Source organism: Coloeus monedula (genome assembly GCF_965178545.1).
Source record: "Coloeus monedula genome assembly, chromosome: Z".
NCBI lineage: Eukaryota > Metazoa > Chordata > Aves > Passeriformes > Corvidae > Coloeus > Coloeus monedula.
Window position 1 is genome coordinate 21,029,420 of NC_138822.1, and position 23,078 is coordinate 21,052,497.

Consider the following 23,078-nt stretch of genomic DNA (forward strand, 5'->3'; position numbering starts at 1 on the left):
TTGCAATTTACTTGGCAGATTTTTTTACCATAATTGCCTTATCATTCATGAATGTGAAACAGAAATGGATTCTTTTGACAAGCAACAAATAATAGAGGGAAAAAGGAAGTGGTTCTTGTATAAAATGAGTAACTGAATCCAGCAGATGCTGATGTGAAAACGTGAAGGATGAAAGTGAATGCTGAGAATTTCTGCTAGATTTGCTCTAAATACACAGCATGCCAGTAGAACAGTCTGCGACTAGTCTGATAGTCATTATTTCCAGGAATCAGGAGTTTTTCTTTGCATAATAAATCAAACAGCAATAGCTTTATTGGATTGCACTGGCCCAACACACGATTAATACCAAAGAGGGCTCCACCAGACAATAGACACCTGGCCACGTACAAATAGCAGATAAGACACTGGTCACTAAGAAATTGTCACCGGGAAATTGTCAACAAGGCACATTCCATACCTTCAGTCAGTCCTTGGGTCCATACATACTTTTGTTTTAGAGGAGATAGTAGTATCAAGTTAATGATGAACAATAGAAAATGCAATGTATTGCTTTATAGTCTTATAAAGAATCTTATTCATTACCAGAAATACATGAGACTCCAGTTGTTATAGACATTTTATTTGTTTTTCTACACACAACCTTAAAGTGAATACTGGCATGTGGAGATAAACTGTAAGAAAACTGCTTTCACAGCAGGACGAGGCCATTGGCAGTTTCACCTAATGTTTTTGGTTTGCACAATACATATTTGAGAGACAGTATTGTGTAGTCTGGACATTTCAACCTAGATGATATCCTGGGCCCCGTTAAAATTTTGAAATAAGAATTGATAGTAACATTTGCAAATATTCTGTAATAGGTCTAAGGCTGCAAATCTGAAATTGGACCCAAAGAAATGGGATTTGCTTCAAAAAGTGATCAATTACTTTGCACACATGAGCAGGTTGGAAAAGGGAAGATTTCCACCAAGAAAATATAATTGTGTGGTGCACCATTAGACAGCTTTCTAGACACTAATAGATATGAAGAGCTTTCTAAGACTGTTCTTTTATTAGCCGTTTTTTGGAAAGAGAACTTAGAAATGTATTTGTAGAACTGGAAGATTTTTTTTTCCCCACTCCCAATTCTTTGCCCTCTTTCAAGCAGTTCTCTAACTGCCATGATGTGTAATGTGCCATTTTAAGGTAAATTTAAAGTACCAACTAAATTTTGATCAAACTTAGTTAATTATGTTTTAGACACGTAAGAGTAAATAGCACTGGTTTTTTGTGAGTTACCCTGAAAGAACAGTGAAAAGTGGTAACTTCATCAAATGACCTCATCTGGGGATCAGACTGAACTATTAGTGGTAGTAGTTAGTTATTACAGAGGAAAATGTACATGCCTTACATAAATTACCAACTCCGTCAAAATTCTGGCATTGTTTAAATCTGTACCAATTTGACACTTTAATTTCAAGTTCTTGATGGTCATTATTTTTGTGCTTTCTTCTAATGACTCCTTGGATTTAATAATCCTGAGTCGCGGTCTATCACACAAGTGAAAAAACTAGCAGCTGTGCTAGTCCAATGGCTCAACCACACACCATTTTGGGGAAAAGTAGTCTTGCAGATTTTGTTCACAAAACTTGTGTGTTAATCTATAACCTTATCCTCATTAGAAGAGCAGAAGTAAATCTCTTTGAGTAATTTATGTCCTTGTGCAGAGGTAGATCTCTCCTCCAGGTATTTGTGGATCATCCAATATGAAGCTTGTGGGTACCCCTGAAGGTTTTCTTAGCCTCTTCATGATAGCAATCTGTGTCATGGTAGCCTAATGGTTAGGAGATTACTTTAAAAGTGGCATCTCCTCGAAAGGTCCATCTGACCAGTAAATTTATTGGATTCTGTACCTGCATAACCAATGAAGGATTTACTGAAGTTATGTACTTCTAGCTGGAAGACAAGAAAAAAGGGACCTTAATCAGATATCCTGTTCCATTTGGTGATTTTCCAGTGATAAGCTAGAGAAAACAGTAAACAGATTTTATGGATTTTCTGACAACTTATATAGTAATTTCTGTTTGGACTATAGTGGAGCCGTGTTGTGAATCACTTACCTTTTCTTGACAGAGTGTGAAGATAGTCTCTGATACATGTGTGAGTGACTTGGTGTCTGTGATATATGGTCATATGGATAGCTTTTCAAAGACTTCGTAATTTCTGATAGGAACTTCTTGTTACAGTAGAGCTCTAGAGTGAATAAGTTTTAAGAAGGTAAGCTTTTTAGTATCTATCCCAATACATGGAGTAACACAAGGGAGCTAATGTGGCCATAGGACTAAATTAATTATTGCCCCATTAAATTTTGGCTGTCAGAAGGTCACAATTTCTGCATACTATCCCATAAAATCAGTACTGGAGGTATTCTGACAGTAATGTTTTATTTTCTATTGGCTGTAGATAAGATAGATTTTGCACAAGTCACTAACTCAGAAATTCATTAATGGAAGCTTCTTCTCAGATAGTTGAAAATATAAATTGTTTAGGGACAAAAAAATCTAAATGGAGTTGAATGAGATTAAAATGCTGTGGGACTGGTGACATATAAATATATTGCTACAGAAGCAGTTTGCTGATACATTAATAATTTATGGGCAGATGATATAAGTGTTGTTAAAGCCTCTTTGCCATGTCGAGCTTTTTAGTTGTCACTAATTTAGGATATATTGGATTCATAGGTAGCAGCTAATACAGGGCTTATTATTATTTGGAATCTATTAAATTGAAACAGGTAGATTTAAGGTCTGCATTTTATTCAGGGTAAAAGTAAAATGACCCTGAGATTAGCTCAGTTGGTTAGAACATGGTGCTGTTAACAACAAGGCTGTGAGTTTCAATCCCCATATGGGCCATTTACTTAAGAGTTGGACTTGATGACACTTGTGGGTCCCTTCTAACTCATAATATGCTGTGACTCTTCCCTGAATCTATGATGTAAAATTTTTCCTTGGAATTTAAAATTAAAATAATACACTTTCTGCCAATATGAAGCTGTGTTAAAGGGTACAATAGATTTTAGCTGTCATTGGAGAGGAGCAACTCTGAAAGAAAAGTAAAATGATCTACAAGGTCAGATACAGTAAAGGAACAGAAAAAAGTCAATGACAGAAGAATCACTGAGGATGTAGTGTACTGCAGAGTGCCTGCTGAAGGATTTGATTCTATAAACAAGTAAAGCATATCCTTTTTGCATTCTTCATATCCTTATAAGATGCTGTGATTTAAAGAAACTTTTAAATTCAGTAAAGAAAGCAAAAATTTCATGCTCTTTGCAAATTGAAGACCTATAACAGAAATAATTTGCTCCATCTTCAATTCCTCTTCCTAAATGAAACATGTATGACTTTAAGTTTTGACTACCTCTTTTGGTCAAAAAAGACAGCATAACTGTTTATAGCTTGGCTGTGGTGCATGGATTCACCAGGGAGAGTGAAATCTAGAGTCAATAACAGAGGATTTTTTAAATTTGGCAAGATTAATTTTATGGCTAGACTTGTAGTAGATAAGTGCTGGATGAGTGATAATGTTGGCAAATTACTGAATGGTATTTCTATCAGTAAGAAAGAAATATGGGTAAATTGCACTTGTAAGTCTGCCTTCCTGAAGTTATGTTTTTAAAATACGTGGTAGTATCCCAAGAGGTTTAGTGCATTATTTTGTCATAGGAAGAATGATTCATTGTGAATGGTTAGGGCATAGCTGTTATTCAATAGATACATAATTTTCCTATAGAGATATTTATTTTAAAAAATAATATTTTCATATTTTAATATGCTTTGATATTTTTTGTGCATATAGAATATCATGCTATATGGAAACAACAAACAGCTGATTTTTTTTTATTCTGGCAGGTATCTAGGTAAATATGTAGCCACATTTATGGATGAATGTTAAGTCTTCCTAAAATGATAAAGCAGCATCTCCTTCGAGCTGCTTGTGGGAGCTTTAGGTTCCCTTCACAAATTAGCTTTTGCTATACAAATGCAGTCAGTGAAAAAAGGAGAAATGTATAGAGGGAAGCATCACAGGGCAGTAAGTATAATGCCAATCATACAAATTCTGTTCTTATGTAATAATTAACAAGGAGGCTGCATTGGAGTTCAAACTGAGATGAATATTTAATGTTATGACAGGTGAGTTACTAAATGTAAAAGAAAAAATCTCAGGCAAGAGAAATCTACATATCTTTCCGTAGACTCGTAATTCATAATATTTAACCAGCTATACTGATCAGGTAGCTAAACTTTTCAACTGACATTTCCTTTAAAGTCCCATTTAACCCAAAGTATTCTGTGATTCTATGACCCATGCCCGCTTATAAATCAGAAAACTAATTTTAACCTGAGCTTTCAGGTTTTTCTTACAACAAGGACAACATTTACTTCAGTGTAAAACAAGAAAAAGCTGATGAATACTTACACATTTTGTTATGTTTAGCCACAGAATGACTTACCAGTGGATTCATTAAGATCTTTGCTTAAAAGCACAAGAGTTGCATTATACAGTAGTTATAACAAGATGTATGTATAACCCCCTCTACAAAATTCTTTTACTCTCCTTTCTCGTTATCTAAATCTTTTGGTAACACTAAGTTGATAGAAAAGTTATTAGTAAGTTGTGACTCAAACTTTCTATGCTGCATGGTCATAAAACAAATTTATGCTTAATTTCAAGTCATAAGCATCTATAAACAAACTAATTTCCCATCATGTACTGCAAAGACACTTTACGTAGTACTTGAAATCTTAGCAAACCTCCTCTCTAGAATTTGGTTAAATTAATTTTAAAAATAAATACTTACAGTAATAGAATCAAAGTTCTATTCAGATTTTAATCTCACCATTTGAACTGCTTTTTGTGCTTTGATGGTTATTTCTTTGTCATACATATCCCTGGTTTGAGTGAATCAGTGGAATCCATTTAAGTCTTCACTTAGAAGCATCTGGCTTGGAAAACAATATATGTCAGCTCACTCAACTCATAGGGAAAAGAAAGTTGATTAAAAAACCATCTTATGGCTGATCTGTCTGCTACCTTGGGAAAAAACACAAATCCACAGCTTGTTGGTTATGAAATCACTGATCGTGTTTTTCAGCTTTCTACATCCTCTGTTTCTATTAAGGTAGCATATTACCTAGACTGAGTGTTTTACAATAATGCATGAATTAGGTTGTAGGAATTCAGAAGAGAGTAAAATGAGATTTTTTTAATTCTCAAGTCGTTCAAAGATGGGTTGAAAGCAATGATTTTTCGTTGTGGTGGATTTTGAAGTCTCCCATCTTTCTCTTCCACAGGTTGCTAAAGGTAAAGACAACCGAACTGGTGGAAAGCCATGACATTTTAAAGTATATTTTTATCTAAATACTTTTTACAGAAGCCGTTGGGTTTGCAAACTAGAAATTTAAATTAAGAGTATTTAACTCTATTTAAGGTTATGGCTCTGGCCATTTCTTATGGTTGTTAACATCAGAAGCATATTTTACAAACAGATGGGAAGCTCAGGTCTTTGACATTAGCACAAGTCAAAGTCATTGAGTTGCATTGATTCCAGGAGTTTTAAGCACAACCTTATCTTTTAGCTGGGAGATTGCTTTATAATGACTATCAGAAACATTTGTAAATATTTGTAAGAAATTATCACTGAACTCTGTGATAATCACTACTTGTCTTTAAAATCTGTATACTAGCAGGGCTGAGATTTTGTTTTGTGGAACTGATTTATTCTGAGTTTCATCTTATACTGAAAAACAAAGCCAGTACATTTTGGGCAATATGGAGCTGCTACTTTTCTTAATTTTTTATATCTAAATAGGATTTTATTATTTCATATGACTAATATATAAGTAAGAGGAGTTAAGCAGTAATAGCTTTTTGACTGTGATTCTGCAGTTCAGTTCTGCTTAATATTCAGTAAATAATCAATTCATAATACAATAAATTTCAATTTAATTTTTAATTAAATAGGTATAGTCCATGGTTTAAAAACATGCTTGAGTCTCCTTTTTATTGGCTACACATAATTCAGGAAGACAGTCAACTGTCATTAGGCAGAGAAAGATCAGATTTCAGTATCTGTGTTATTGTTTAAAATATTATTCAGATACACTTTACAGTTTGTTTTGATTAATACTGTCTATTACTGAGACCTTGAATTACTTGGAAATTATTGGAACCATGTTTTTGTTTATTTTGAAGGAAATGAAGCATTGAATTGTGATGAGCAAAGTTCTCTCTTGGAACAGGAAAATAACAAAATAAAAAACAACAATACTCTGATTGAAGCAATCTTCACAGTATTGTCTTACTGCACTTTATCGCCCAAATCTCTTGGCATTGCTTTTGAGTCCTACATGGAAAAAGAGCTGCTGTGGAATTGCTTATACAATATGACAGGTATTTAATTTATTAATAAGCATTTCAAATCTGGTGTTAAATCTTGGTTGTTTTTAGACATGTAGTGAACATTATTTTTACCATAATAAATCGGGTGAAATTATGTTAGCTTACTTCAAAATTACAGTATTATTGAATGGTTTTGTGAAGTCAGGCCATGGTAGGAGTGGTGAAAATTTTGAGGAATGCAGAGGTTCCAGAGCAGTGTTTGAGTGGGCTGATTACCTTAAGTGTCTTTCTTACCAGCAGACTGGCTGCAGAATGTTTTTGTAGGTCTCTACAAGTAGAGGTTCTTCGCTTCTATGCATTTAACAGCTCCAGACCTTTGCTGCAATTTAAAAGTAAGGAAGCATGGAAGGAGAGTGGAAAAAGAGAAGGAAGGACTTCTTTTCCTGTTGAGGGAGAAGTAATCTGATGAGCATATAGGCTCTGGTGTCAACAGGCACTCAGCCTCTTTATTTACTGTTGAGAGGGAGAGCTGCCCTCACAATTAGAGCAACTAATTCTACTCTCAAAGAAAACCAGTATTCAACCAGAAGAAAGAGGTGAGGCTTAGAAGGGTGATACTGCAAATTATGGATTAAAAGCAGGAAGGCTTAAAAGAAGAGGAAGAAAATGGGAGAATGCAGGAGGGGAAGTAGAATTATGAATATCCCAAAATAGAAAACAGTGATGATGAAAGTGCTCAGGTACTTCTCAGAGAAAAATGGGATTGCAAAAAGTAGAAGTTTAATGTATAAGAGGCTGAAAAACAGAGAAGTGGTGCCTGGAAGCTTCCAGAAAGACCATGATTAGATCAGCAAAAAGTAGAGGGAAGCAAACGTATGAGCAAAGGATCTAAGGATCTGACATGTCAAAACACATCTCTGATATGCTCTGCAACACTCTGCCTGACAATTGCAGCTCCATGACAACGGAGAAACTGCAGTTTGCTGTGGTATTAAGAATGTGGAGAAGATTGATACTTGTTGTAATGTCAATAACTGTATTTAGGATGGTGTGTTTTGAACATGCAATCTCTGATGACACGCTGTGTTTCTGTTGATGACTATTATTTGTATGTATTTTTGTTTCCAAAGTACCTTTTTTTTCCTTTAGTGTCTGTAGCATAACAGTTTGGGTATCTAATGAATGCAACTTCATTAATACTATCAAGACAAACAAGTAGAAAATAAGGTATATCTTTTTGCCTCACTGATAACTTGCCTAACAAGTAATTGAATGTTTTGCATAAAAAAAGGAAGACATCAATCAGCTTAAATTGAATTTTTATAAATATATCAGTGGAGAAATGATAATGAAGGAAATAAATTGATTTTTTTTTTGTCAGTACTATATTAAAATGGTACCAAGATGCTATATGGCTTTGTATTATACTCTTTCTTTAACTTGTAATGGACCAATAGGTCTAATTTATTATGAATCATAATGCTACTTTTTTTCCATAAAAATGCTGAAAACACTTTCTGAAACAGATTTACACAAATGAATACACTTACTGAATATTTAATAATTCTTTCTTCTGAAGTTTCCAGTTTTGGTGAGTCAGAGCCAGAAGTTATCAGATGCTTGAAGTTGACTTTGATTAATTCAGTCAAGGGTGTAGTGAAACAGATAATTTCTTTGATGCATTCGTGGGAGGCGAGAGAAAACTATGGAACATACCAGCACAAGCAAATAGTTCCTGAAAGCTTACTGAAAACTGTTCCAAAGGAATGGAATTACACTCCTCGGGAAATGAAGAGAAAAGAACCTGGGAAATGTAGGTGAAATTTATACATAATATTTATATATATACAATACATCCTCTAAGTTTGTCGTAAGAACTTTTAACTCCTTTGCTCCAAAACTGGGCAGTTAGATTTTGTGAGTTGTAGTATGACAATGAACAAACTATTTCCTAACATCCTGTGGTGGTTGGTTGGGTTTTTTTAAGTACTTTGCTTTAAAATTCAGTTATTCTTTCTTGAGGCTTACGCCCATACATATACAAACAAGGTTTTGAAAAGAATCAGTATTGTAGTATTGATAATAATAGTATTGAATATGTTTTCAGCATCTGGCAGTAGTCAGATGGGATTCAAAACAAAGTGAAGAATAATGCCTATACTTCAGCCTCAATGGCTGTAAACAGTTTTCATTATCATCTTTTTATTCAGGACTGTCATTCATTCCAGCTTTACAAGACAGCAATTTATGCTTGAATAAAAAAAGCACTGAAACTGTTGCGGAATATACTACTGCTTGGTTGTTGAAACAGTTAGTAAAGAAAGAAATCATATACAGAATAGGAGGTGTTTTGAAGGTGATTAGGTGTAAAGCTGATTTCTGGTGTGTATTTTCATAGCCCACAGTGCCTAAAGCATCTGTCATTTCAGGTCATGGTTCAGAAGGCTAACTTTTGGAAACATTTCATGATAAATTATTGCCACCTGATTATTTTCAGTACAGCAGTATGTTCTGGCAGAGTTTTGAGTGTGTAGATTGTGGCCCAGCCAGGGCATAAATCCATTCCTTTTTTTCATACATCTTCACTGTACTCTCATTTTAATCTAGAACTTGTATTGCTATTTTATGCTAATTGCTATGTGTGAACTGATATGCAAGAGAGGTAAGACTCCAGGCTTCAAGACAATTTAAATTTGTATGTGTGATATCTAGAACAGATATGGCTTCTTTTTATAATAAAAGTAAAACATTCGGAATGCAGGTGCAATGACATGGGGCTTTTTTTAGTTGTTTGGGGTTTGTTTTGGTGCTATTTTAAATCTTGACTTAAGTCCATGTTGTGGATCACCTTTTGCTATACTTTTTCATTTTAAATGTGTCTTGAGTTTTGAGCAGCACAATTTCTCTCTAGTTACTTTTATAGCTACTTTTATTACCTGGAATCTTTAAAATGCAGTGCTATCTAGTGTAGATGTTTATATGAAAGATGATAAACTGAAGTTTTGTTGTTTTGAACATAGAAAGGGATTGATAAAAAACTAGAGATTATGAATGTGTGTAATATTCTCATACACTAAGTGTAATGCTTCAGCTGTGAAGTTGAAAAAATATTACAATTTTGAAGACAACTTTTTAGCATTCAGAATACCTGAGTATTGTCTTTCTCATTAATCCTGTAATGACTGTGCACAGTAGGACTAATTGTTAAGAGTCACAGTCTAAATTTGCTGCTTTTAATTCATGTGATTGTTTCGAATTTGTGTGATTTATGTGCAGAAACCATAATAGAAGTGAAACTACAGTGTTGAGTTCTTAAGCTTTTTGCCCATTTTCACTACAAAAGAAAGTTAGAAATTATCATGCAATATTCAGAAGCATGTTAGAACTGTAATGTTAATGTTAATCATATCATCTTTTCTTTCTATTTTTAAGGCTTCACAAGGCTTGCAGCTCAAGCAGTATCTATTGTAATCAGCAAGTTACCTACAGTGATTGCATGTTTGCCTCCCCCAATTAAATACTTCTTTTTTCTGGCTGAGAGAAGAATGTCAAGAAACTTTGCTGAATTGAAGAAAGCTGGTCTGCTTGTCTGGAACTTGATTGTAATTATATGTCGGATATTTGAGGATGGAAATACTGCAGAATTTTTAACAGGTGCAACACTTGACAGATGGAGCAAAGAAAAACTCAGTTTAGTTCGTGTGTGCTTAGAAAGTATTATGGGAAAACAGAAAAGTGGTCCTAAGCAAGTGACCCAGAAGATTATACAAAGCATTGAACAGCAAAGACCAAACTGGATTGAAAGCCAGTTGCTGAAGGCAAGAAAATTGAGCATAGACTGGTAAGAGGATAGTGTTTTTCAAATGCAACTGTTTGCTCTTTATTTTACTAGATTATTGGCATGTCTATGGCTACTGCTCAATTTTAAGGAAAAGAGATGAGCAGTGATCTTATATGAAGCGCATTAGTCCTTAATATTGATGGAATATTGATGGCTTCATACAAGGATTTATAATTTAAGTTCATTGCTGAAATAGTAAAAGATGGTTGTTTCATCAGAACAGTGTGTTCATAGTACTACAAGATTTCTTATTTTCTTGATGAGCCAAAAATGTGGACAAGTCCATTGTTATAGCTTTCAAAATGTTAACAGGTACTAAATATATTTATAATTTAATTTTACTGTGGTGAGTAAATTAAGAGGAACTGTAAGAAGCTTTCAGTGTTCATCTGTGAATAAAAAGCTAGCATACTTCATTCTATAACATATCAAACCCTGAGGCAAATAGGGTATATCAACACAGGACAAGAAGAATATCCTGCTGTGCCTTTCTGAGAAAATACCAATTTTTCCTTCACATTTGATATTAAGATCTTTACAGTGATTTTTCAAGGAGTTGTGTACATGTTGATGTGTTTGTAGTCTAGTCTGTTTTAATGCTGCAGTCATGTATCATTCTGCAAAAATACCATTCATCAACTTTGCAATATTAGATTTATTGGAATTACATGACTTAATGAATTAAATTGTAACTACTGAAAGTAAGATGGCTGTTTTTTCAATGAGTATTTTTGAAGGTTGCAGTCGTTGCTGTCATGTCAGGATCTGTCCATATCAACAAAGGATACAGTGATTTTAGGTTGGAATCAGTGATACCAATGAATAGGCTTTCACGCAGTGCTTTAAGGGACAGTGTCCTGTTTCTACGAGCAGTTAATGTGGGTAGCAGTAAGCAGTAATAGCGTCACACAATCGCTCATTGACATTGGCCTTTTTTAATCTTTACATTTCCATTTAATTCTAATTTACAAGGTCTAATCCAATGATTAAAAGATTGAAGCCAGATGCCAGTGATTGAAGGAGTTGTAGAATAAAAAACCATGATGATAATTAGTAAATTGATACTTAACACAATGGTCCCATAATACAATTTCTAATGTCACTGAGACAATAGGTACTTCTTAAAATACAAATACAGGAAGACAATATTGTGCATAACCTCTAAAAACTAAAACTTTAGTTAATTTGCACATCTTCTGAAGCTGAGAATTTTAAGTTAATATACTGCTGTATTTTCTTTTGTAAAATACCACAAAAATGCTGTGTTATACATTAGGTATCAGGTCGTGGAAAGTAAACATGGGAAAATGTTTTCTGTATGTGTGCAGTGTCAACCAAAGAGAAAACTAGCGTGTGACTAGGCCTGGTAATTTTAAGCTTAGATTAATGAAGAATACATTACCTGCTCTCCAAGTGAGCAGTGATTTGATGCAGTTAGGAAATTCACTCCCCTGACTTCAGTTACATTTCTGGAATAGAAGTCTAATATGAATGTTATTTTTCTGTTTTTCATTCAAATATTATGAGTCGATATCTGGGGGGGAAAAAAAGATCCAGTTTATAAATAGCTGAGAGATTAAATGTAGAGATAAATGTTGTTATAAATGCAAATTACAAAACTAATCAATTAAAGTAAGTAGCAGCCACATAATTACTAAACTAAAAGTAATCTTTCAAGAGGAGATTTATGATTTTCATGTGATTTGTTTGAAACAGAAATTACTATATTGGAAAATCTAAATTGGTGTTATGTAACTGTTCAATAATTAAATTATTTTCTCATGTAGCTGTATGCACATGCATATATGTATTCATAAATGGTTATAGACTTCTAATAGATACAGCATGTGAATGAAAAAGACCCCTATAAATTTCAAAAATTTGTTTGGGACTCACCTACAGAGCTGTAGAAACGTCTTTGAAGTGCAGTGGGTTTTTATAAGCAAAATTCTTGCTTGATTTTGTGTTATGTTATTATTATCAGGACTGCTACTTAGATAAAAAGTCTAAATGTTATATATTAACTTAATTTTAAAGAATATTTTAAAAATTATAGTCTTCATTGAAAGGTTCAGAAAGTGGCACTCTTTGCCTGCCTTGTGTACTGCCTGAAAGTATTAGTATTCATTAAAATAACCTTCACTTTATGGTAGCATCAGAGCTGTAAACAGTCATGTTAGATTCTGAAAAACACACGTCCTGAGAAGAAAAGAAATGTCTGTCTTTGCAAAGTAATTTGTCGAATTGAAGATTATTGTTTTTCAGCATGGTGACCCTGACCTTGCTGGCTGGGTGCATATACAGATTAAGATGAATGCAGTTATTCCTTGGCTGAGGTCTGCCTCTCTCAGGGCACATTCTTCCTAATGACATGATTGATAGGCAGTCCCAAATCTAGAAAGGAAGTCATTAATCATAGTGCTGCCTGAATCCAATCATCTGCTTCACCTGCACAGTAACGGGCAGTAAAGGATACAATTTGGGCACTGGCACTGATACATTACTTTGTCAGAGGTTCTTAGCTTTTTCAATGTTAGTCACTAAGAATTTTGACAAGAAATTCAGGTTGTATCTGTACGTGGCATCAAATATCAGCCTTAAGTGTGCTTTAATTTAAAGATCAATTTCTTTGAAGCTTTTCTGTAAAGTACACCATAATAACAAAGTATCACTTCCAGTCAGCAAAGAACAAAATTATAGTTTATATTTTGAAACTATTTGCTCTGTAGGACATTCTGAAACTGCATGTGGAAGCAATATCAGCATTAATGTCCAGCAGCTGTGCAGCATTTCAGGCAGCCTGTAGGTCAAACATCAACTTTCAAAGTACTGACTTTGTAACCATGGCACACTTTCAACAGTAAACTGCAAGCACAGTGGTTTTGTGGGGGTTTTTTGGTGATTTGTTTTTCATTTTACTTTGAAAACAATACAATATTGATTTTGCTTTTAATTGAGAATGCTTCTTTGGTTTATTTTAACTTAATCCAATAGTGTCTGTAGGAAGGACAATATATTCTTGTTAATCTTTTGAGTTCTTGACACATACATGTCAAATACCTGTGTTGCTTTGAGGAAAATTTTAGTACTTTTTCTTTCTTAGTCTTTATCAGTAACAATAGTGAGATAGTAACTTGTGTTTGTGTGTGGAGAGCAGACTGACAATGATCAGAGATTTGAATGCACAATTGTGGAGGCATTTGGGAATGTCACCTTCAGATTTTCCTTGGCAGAGGTTTCACACAGATACAAAGAAAACAAGTAACAGTACAGGGCAAAAAATGCAACAAGTGGCAAATAGGTACCTTTTAAATGGTAAACAACATACCAGTGGAAAGAAAAATACTTCAATTTAAAACTTCTATACTTCGAGTAATGGCTACTTTTCTGACATGTTAATTAGGCTTTAATATGTGCTGTGACGGGCATAGAAAAATGAACAAGAGATCAAATGTAAATGCCCTTTCTAGTAGCAGAGATACTTCTGTAGGGGAAACAGAAATATTTGCTACTTCTATATCCTTAAAGAGTGTTTTATGTGTTCATCTTTCTGATTAAGATGATAAAAATTAGTATAATAATGTTATTTAGTAAGTATTATGTGAGGGATATATATACAACAACATTTATGCAAGTAAAGTACTTCCAGGTTTTTCTGAACATGTAGTTCTAGCTGAGTTTGTGTTATTATTTTGCTTCTTAGAAATTTAACTTAAGACTGTATCTTTCTTATATTCTAGTGCCTCAGTCACAGTTAAAGGTGCAACGTTAGAGGAAGGAAGCATTGCACTTGGATTCACTGAACATAATATAAACATGATGGTCCTGGATATCTGCCACAAACCAGGTGGTAGCGAATACCTGAGGCAAATTTATCACATCATCCGGCTCAATGAGGTAGGGAAACGGCCTTTTCACAGAGCAATTAGGTGTGTACTGGCCTGGGGCAGCGTCTGCTGGCAGCTAGGGCTTAGTCAAGGAGGTAATAATAGTTCTTAGAGTCAATATAGAATCCTGTATTGTATTTTAATAGAATCCATTCCGTTTAGGCTTTTGTGCATTTCTACAGAAAAGACTATTTTATAGGAAACACTGTAGATTTTATTTAGGTACTTAGACAGTAGTATGGCTCATAAACTTCCTTCAGTTTCATGTTGTAGACCATAGATACATTTTGGAATCTGAGCACAGTAAAAAAAAAAAAAAATTAAAAATCAACGAAGGCTGTTGAAGAATTGACTGAAAAAAAATGTAAAATTACATGTGGTTAATTAACTCTCCTGATTTAAACAAGCAAACATACAACCCCTATGGCTGTACTGAGGAAGTAAATGCATCTATATGAAATCTTTCTCAATTTAGACAATTCTGTTCATCTAAAGTGCTTTTAAAATTACAAGAAACAAATTCAGATTTATGGAATTTTGGCAATGTAAAAGAATTACCGCATTATTTCTAAGGCTGTTCTAAATTGCCCCAAATTACCAAAAGCATTCTGATTTTATTCACTTAAACATAGGTTTGTTTAAATTGTACAATAACACAGTTCTACACAACTTTATTAAGAAAGTTCTGTTTATTAGCTTTAATTACTAAATTACCTGAATGCGTAAGAAGGTGCTGTTAAAATCATGGCAAGAATACGGAAGTGTTTACAATAAAATACAAAATAATACAAATACAGGCAGAGGCCAGGATTTTGCTTTTTGAAAAATTGGTAGCAAAAAACCCTGATTAGGCAGCTATGTCTGTAGGAAGGCCATATAGTGCACCTTGGGACTAACACTGTGCTTCTGAAAATCAGATCCAACTGTTTAGTTCCTAAGTACGGGCTTAAAAGCAACCTTTATGAATCTGTCTTCGGAAGCATTAGAAGCAATGTATGCATATATGTAGAGATGGCAACCTAACATTAGTACAGTACTGAATCTTTTCAGGTTTCATCTCAAACAATTAACTGGTTTGGGAAGTGAAGTGAAAATTATTACTGTAATAAACAAAACCTTTTCACCTGGAGCACATTCAGGATTACTCTTAGGTATAAAGGAGTGAGGAAAAGACCACCGAAAATAGCATATAGTCCGGTAGTTAGCACAGTTACCTAGGGGACAGCATATGCAGGCTCAAATTTTTTACTTCGTGGTTTAGACCAGGGAATTGTATCTGCGTCTCCCATATCTGAACTAGCTCCCCAAACCTCCATAACATTAGCTATCAGCATGGAACTCCTTCTTTTTCCCGTTGGAGTTGTTTGCCTTGTAGAAATTGCAGTAAAGATGCATTCTGTAACTTTCAGGGTCAAAAATAGAATCATACTCTAGTTGAAGGAATAAAATGCACATGCTGGGTTTTGGAGACCCTGATCCAAGATCTGACTCCTGTGAGTATTGGTTATTTATACAAAGTGGAACAGCTCCAATAGGAGGTACAAGGCTGAGAGAATTAGCTGGAAGAGGGACTTCAGCCTGACTTTCCACATCCCAGGTGTCTCTCCTTGAATTTCTGCAGCTAGTAGGACCTTTTTTAAAAATAGAACATTTCTCAGTGGAAAAAACTGTATTGTTTTAAAAAAGAAGAAGAAAAGAGATCCTGACCAGCTTGACTCAGAAGGATGTAACTGTATTACTTTCAATTGCCTTTGAAACCATTACAAAACATTTTAATGCTTAGCATGGTATTATGATAATGCACTTTTCAGTATTATTTTTCAAAATCTAAATTACGTTTAATGTGCATGACTATGACGAAATAGATTTGATTGTATATTCAAAGGTCTGTCCTTTTGTTTAAAGGCTCCTTGGAATGTCAAGGGACTGTTTTCTTAAAATTAGTTTAGAGATCTTTATGCTACACTGCTTAGTAATCATGTGTAACTAGAGAACAAAATGAGGAGACAGAAAATTGTTGTTCTCAGTGATGTTGCTTAGAAAAGCGGGTGAAAAGGGATATGGATTATTGGAAACTGTATTTGAAAATAGAGATATCATTTTACAAAAATTTGTAATAGATACTGTAGTACTCAAAAGAGCTTACAGTCCTTCATGCATTTGCCAAAAATAATAATAATTTTAAAAATAATTTTTTAGTAATGCCAACAAAAGAGATAACTCTTCTGAGCTGTCAGGCTCAATAATATTCTGTATACTTGGTTTGATGCCCAGTCAGTGTAGTGAGGATATAGTGCACATGTATACAGATGTGATTAGGTATTTTCACATTTTTGAAACATGACCCTTTTAGAGCCTACAATATTTACTATACTAAAGGAGATCTTAACATAATATATATGCCACTGTTGAATAAATCTCTTCATCAAAACCAAATCCACAGTATTTTATTAAAGACAGAAAAACACCTTTACTGAGGTCAGCTGTATACCATTTGAATTTTTCGAACCCTGGCAAGCAGGTGTTACCGAAATTGGTGAAAAGCTCCCTCCTAACACCACTGTAGCATTAAGAAGCAGGCATTCTTTATTACAGCACCGTATGCAGGAGGGTATGCATAATTTTTCCACCAAAATTATGCATGTCAAGTACAGAGAAGATCCCGCTTATATACTATATTTTACTTACATATTCGTTGATTTTCCCAGAATAAACATACATATGATAATAATTTCCTGGAGACCAGTAACATGTTCCCCCCCCCCTCTTTGCACATGCGTTCTTCTGTCCCAGGGGTCCCTCTGGTGGTCTCTGCTGGTCCCAGACCCCAAAGTTACCCGTTCAATGAGCTGGTGTTGCTTTCCAAATACAGAGCGGAGATGGTGTACCAAGGCTGGTTCATTATTTTGTTGGTGTTTAAGATGATCCTAGAATAAGTATTGTGCCATTCTGTAGAGTACTGGTTTTGCAAAGCAAGTATTGTATTTTCTCACCAGCTGAGCAAGTAGTTCTTCTTTTGGCAACACATGGACAGCTATTTCCGGTATTGCTACTGAGAAAGCAACACAGTCTGCTTCTGCTGGCTGCATTATATCCAAAGGGCTGGGTTGCTTTAGTGCTGTCTACAGGTTTTGTAAAAATGTGTACATGGAAGGCAGGACATTTACAAAAATTGGTAGATGTATAGAAATAACTTTTAAATAACTTCCTTCACCGTGGCTCTAAAATCTTTGTTATGGCATAAAGTAATGAATGAATGAATGGAGAATAAAAATCTAGATATTCTTAAAAGCTGAGAAAAACTAGCCAAGAGAGGGCATGTTTTCACAGTTGGTTTGTGATGTTGTTTTAAGCAAAAAAAGCTCAATTTATTTTTCGTTTTTTGATTGGTTGGGGTTTTTTTCCATACATTAAGATAATTTTGTGATTCTCTTGGTCAGACATGACATTCGGCTGCAACCAGCAGAGAGACAGTCCTTCTCTTTCTCTTGTCCTGGTGCTTTTCCACTCCTAGGCCCCCCATTTTTACTAGTACTAGAAATCATTTCGCTTCTTTACCTGGATGAATTTTTTTTTTTTCTTCTGGGTGGTTTCACAACATATGCTAATGCCAACAGAAGAGAGAAACAGCTACAGTCAGTGTGGACTGAAAGTGAACTTGTGCCTTTCAGGTCAGGGTGTAGTTGGGTAAGTTTAAATAGATGATGAAACTCTTCTTTCAGAAAGACCTACTGAGAGGCACAGGATGCCTTGGCAGGTAGTTTGCATGTCATTTCATCTCAGTAGTACTGCAAGTAAGAGAAGCATTTGCATCCACCCGTCTTAATGCCTCACCTTGAGTATTTGCTCAATGTTATGGACTTCATTTTAATAACAATAAACTGTTTAATCACAGTAGACTTTCCAGCAAATAGATGTGTAAATGTTTCATCATCTAGTTCTTCATATAACGGTTCTTTTAATCAAAACACTTCATTGGCCTGCAATGATGATTTATTTACGTAGTAGTTGAAGAAGTGAAAACAGAAAATATTGTATCCAAAATAATCATGCATCTGTTATAGTATAGTTTCTAAAATGGCAATGCAAATCATCATCTTCTTCTAGTCCTTGAATGCTTAAACAGCTAAAAATAGCTTTTGTCAGGAAATTTAATCCACAAACACCAGAGGTTTATGTCCAGAAAGGAGACAGAGGAGTCCTGTTACTTTGTTCAAATAAAGGGAGAGGCCATGGGGCATTTCCCTGGGGTCTCTCAAGTTTTTGGAGGGCACAGCCTCCTATTTATCCTTATTTCCCAATTGCATTTCCCTCTCTCTTTCCCCATTGGCTGAGGTACTTGAAAGGTACAGACTTCCCGAAATGCCTAATACCTAAGACTCACTTTTAATGTATAACCTCCCCTTTATTTTAATTCTTATGGAATTTATGGTTCTTCCCATTGTTTCTTTCATCTCTCAAGATCCAATTTCATTTATCAGCAGACCTGTAGTTTATTTGTAAAGACATACCTCTTTTTTTCTATTCATCAATCAGTAGAATCCTTCCCATTGTTTTCTCTCTCAGTACTAGTTTTATCTTTCAGCAGGCCCACAGCTTGTTTGTAAAGACAAGTCTCATTCCTTTCACTTTGAAGAGTGGGAGAGTATTTACTTCATGTGTTTAAATAACTGTTTAGAACGTGTTCATCAAAGAATTGATTTATAGTCATATAGTAATTGTTGAATGTTTTCCAAAATGTTTAATTCGAAAGACATAAAAAACATTTGTTTTTCATTTCTACATGTACCTAACACATATGTGTATATGTTCTCATTTATTTTATATATATATAATTTGACAACAATTTCAGAACAATAGGTTAGATTGTTCTGTTTTGCTTCAGTTGGGTGCATGTTTTTGGAGGTTATTTCTTGTTTATTGTAAAATGGTAATATTCTTAAAAAGTTATCTATTTTTTAAGAGATTGTTTATTCCCCACTTATTAAAAGCAACTTCTATTAAGCATTCTGTAAACTTATGCTTGATATGTAGGCAAATTTCACTTAGGAAGCTAGGTGGCCTGTACTAATGTGTGGTTGCTTTTTCTTTCAAAAGGAGTATTTGAAAGAGCAGCTGTTGTGGGAGAACTTTTCTGAAGATGGTGTTACCTCGAGTCAATGCCTGCCTTTGACACTGAAGGACAGAGAAGAGCAGCCTGACTTCAACCCTTTCCAGGTGTACAGACAATCTTGTGCAAAAGTATTCAATCAGGTTTGTGAAAATCTGAAATCTTGGTTGTGGTATCATTTTTACTTCTTAGTCTTATTATGATCATGATAATGACAAGGACTGAATGTATGAAAATGAACTTAATTACATGTGCTCACATATTTTATGAAGTAGAAAGGAATATTATTCCTTGGGAATCTAATGAGTGTACCCTCTACAATACCACGGTGTTCAAAAAGCCATTACCAGTATTTCTTTTACCGGAATTATTGCATGGAAGAGCAGTTTGCATTTACTTATACTTTCTGTGTTCAGTATACTGAAGGTAAGTCCATAGTAGCAATGACATTTATTACATCTGTGTAATAGTACATAGGGTTAGTCTTAGTCCTTCAAAAAAATAATGTCAAAGCTCTTTAAGTTCACATTTAGAATCTTCCTGATGGGTCTTTCACAGAAATGTTGAACAGTTAAGTAAAAAATGCTCTGAAAGTACAAAGATTTTACAGAAAAGTGAGACTAAACAGGGGTAAAACACACACACACATACAAAAACCCCTAACATCCATTTCTCTGTTTTTCTAAATCATGCTTGTAATATGTAAAGGATTATAATTTACTTACAGAATTTAGTTTCCTGATAATGGAGCAGTTAAAGAAAAGAGATCTGGTTGCCTAAATCTCTGCTGGAGCACCCCATGACCAGCTCATTACACAAAATGCTACATAGTTTCTGATATCACTTTGATACTTAAAAAATCTTATGTCATCATTTCTCATATATTCTTAATACATCATCAGTGCTTTTGATTCCAGCCTTCAATTCACATATTTGAAAAGAAATGGTATTACAGTGACATGAAATTCACTTCACAGACTTGTGTAGAAATGCATCCTTTTTCAGTGCAGCTCTGCTTATTCACTGTGTACTCTCTTAGCCCAGTAGAAATAGGTCTATTTCATCAGTTATATCGCTGTAAAATAGACTTGTTTTTCTTACTTGTTTAAGGAATGCTTAATCATTGTCATGTTGCAATGAAAGTGTTAATATACTGTAAAAGGAGACAAATACCAATTCCGCAGGTTTTGTCACTGCAGAGAAACATGCTTTGTAGAATCCATGGATCAATAAAATCATAGAATAGCTTGAGTTGAAAGGGACTTTACAATCAAGAATCACAGAACCACAGAATGGGTGAGATTGGAAGGGACCACAGTGGGTCATCTGGTCCAACCTCTCTGCTCAATCAGGGTCATCCCAGAGCACATGGGCAGAGAATTGCATCCAGATGGTTCTGGAATATCTCTGGTGAGGGAGACTCCGCAGCCTCTCTGGGCAATATGTTCTGGTGGTTGGTCACCCAGGCAGTAAAGAAGTTCTTCCTCATATTCAGCCCAGAAAGTACTGTGGGCTGCATCAAAAGAAGCATGACCAGCAGGTCAAGGGAGGTGATTCTGCCCATCTGCTCCATTCTGGTGAGACCCCACCTGCAGTATTGCATCCAGCTCTGGGGTCCCAGCACAGGAAGGACATGCACCTGTTGGAACAAGTCCAGAGGAGGGACACCAAAATCACTAGAGGGATGGAGCACTTCTCCCATGAAGAAAGGCTAAGAGAATCACAGTTGTTCAGCCTGGAAAAGAGATGGCTTTGGGGTGACCTAATTGCAGCCCTGCAGTACTTGAAGGAGGCTTACAAGAAAGGTCAAGTGTGGATACAATATTGCTGTTAGCAAGAATTTTTCCTGCTCTTTTCTAAGTCCGTGAGAGACTTTTCTCTCTCACAGAAGATATTCGCAGAATTTTGTAAACCATGAACACCTGCAACCTTGGAAAAGCCTTGTTTATAGTACAGTAGAAAAATATTTTGACAATGGATGTTTTAGGATTTTAGCCAATCACCCTAAGGGGTGGCGGATCCTTTGTCCAATTAGACTATGAAGAAAAGGTCTATAAAAGAGTTTGTAAAATAATTAAATAAATCAACCTTGCTGCACAATTCCTGCCTGCTGGATCTTCTCTCCTCCTCCTCCCTATGGCTGCGGGATACAGCATAATTACTACGGTAATAGTGAACATTCTATGTATTCTGTGCTGGTATATGTAAAAACCATTGTACATCATTTACTCTTTTTGTTGCATTTAGTGGAGATAGCTCAGTGTAGTTACTGTGCCAGATGTAGGTTGAGCTCTGGGGGCTGGAAATGCCAGGAGCCCCAGGCAAGAGGCCATGAACTGGCCTCATATCTTTGCACAACAAAGTACCTGTGGCACCAGCCAGGTGACTACACATTCAGAGACAGGGCAGGACCCGATGACTCAGCTGGAAGACACCAGACTATGGAGCACTTAGACTGTGAGAGGGTGTAACAGCCTGTGTAGGAGCTTGAGCTGTTACTTTGTCATTGCATTGTGATAAAATTTCTTTAAGCTACCAGACATCTGAGACTCTCCTATGGGAAACCTTGTCTGACTGCATGGGAGTGGTGTGTGCAGGGAGTCAGGTGGGGAACCCATCAACTTAATTTGCTTGGTGTGAAGGGGCCTCAGTCCCACCTGTTAAAGTCTCTTGGTGGTGAGAGTGTGACTGCCAGAGCGCTCCTGAATGGCCATACAGGAAAGTTTTCTTCTGAAGTTTTGCTAATTGTTTCCCATTCACATAAAATTTAGCAAGGTACTTAATCATAGTTTCTATGAATTTTACTGCTCCTGAAATCTGGACCACTGAACTGATGTTTTAAGATCAACTACCATTTTTGTTGATGCTAAGTAAATTTCTTACCTTTCAACTGTCTGGTTCAGTAGCTGATTCTAGGAATTGTGTAATTTCTGTTAACAATTTAGCCACTTCATTCTTACATTCTTGCAAAAGTCTTAAACAATCACCATCTGGTCCTAGTAACTTGTTGCTCTTGATTTTATCTGTTTGTCCTGATACCTCAAATCTGTGCTAGTGCTACTGCTCCTCTGTTATCTAGTCAGCTTAAGTCTAGGGTATGCAACAGTATCAATCAATGCTAGAAAGAAATTATTTCCCTTTCCTGAAGTGGCTTTTTTTCAAACTAATCCTTTACTTTTTCACAGAATTGATCCGTCTGTGGAATTTTGTGAGTCAGAAATTTTATCTGGTATACTTAAAAATTTCCTCTTTGTTTTCATGACTGTTGCTACTGACTGCTTAGCTTCCCCTGTTTATCCCTCTTGATTTTACAAGTACTTCCTCCACATGCATTCATCTATTTTTAATTCAGTGTGGAGTGTAGAATAGTATCCTGGTTTCTGCCATGTAATGTTCTTCTTGTACGGTTCACTTAGTCGAATCTTTTCTCCTTATTTCTCGTTTATCAGACGTTCACCTTTTCTTATTCATTCACTTTCCACTTTCACAGTATTTTGTATTTTCTTTTTACCCTTATTTCCTTTTCATACTCTGTATTTCACCTTTGTTTTTCTACTTTACTTAGACATGCATGCCAAAGATGAGGGTTAGGGAGTAAATTAAGTAAGGAGAAGGAAAGTGATAAAATACAGATGGAAGGAATTGGAGGGATTGCACTGATTCTGCTCTCCCAGGTGAACCAAGTGCTGTCTCTAAGAAGAAAAAGATGCACTCCAAGTTGAACTTTACTGTTATTTAGGTTTATTTCCATTGTTTTGACTTGCTTAAACTTTTTTTTTTTTAACCTGCTCAGTGCTCTTTTAGTGTTACAACAATTACTTTGTATTTATTTCCTACCAAGAAGGTTGAATTATAG

General features: G+C 35.2%; 1 protein-coding gene across 1 annotated transcript in view; it reads left to right on the forward strand.

Annotated features, from left to right (window-relative positions):
- KIAA0825 overlaps nt 1-23,078 on the forward strand; it is a 252,267-nt gene that overhangs the window by 122,509 nt on the left and 106,680 nt on the right. The window contains exons 14-18 of the mRNA XM_082301264.1: nt 6,238-6,435; nt 7,964-8,197; nt 9,817-10,225; nt 13,966-14,122; nt 19,210-19,365. Of these exons, the coding sequence (XP_082157390.1) occupies nt 6,238-6,435; nt 7,964-8,197; nt 9,817-10,225; nt 13,966-14,122; nt 19,210-19,365 (1,154 nt within the window). The remainder of the gene's footprint in view (nt 1-6,237; nt 6,436-7,963; nt 8,198-9,816; nt 10,226-13,965; nt 14,123-19,209; nt 19,366-23,078) is intronic.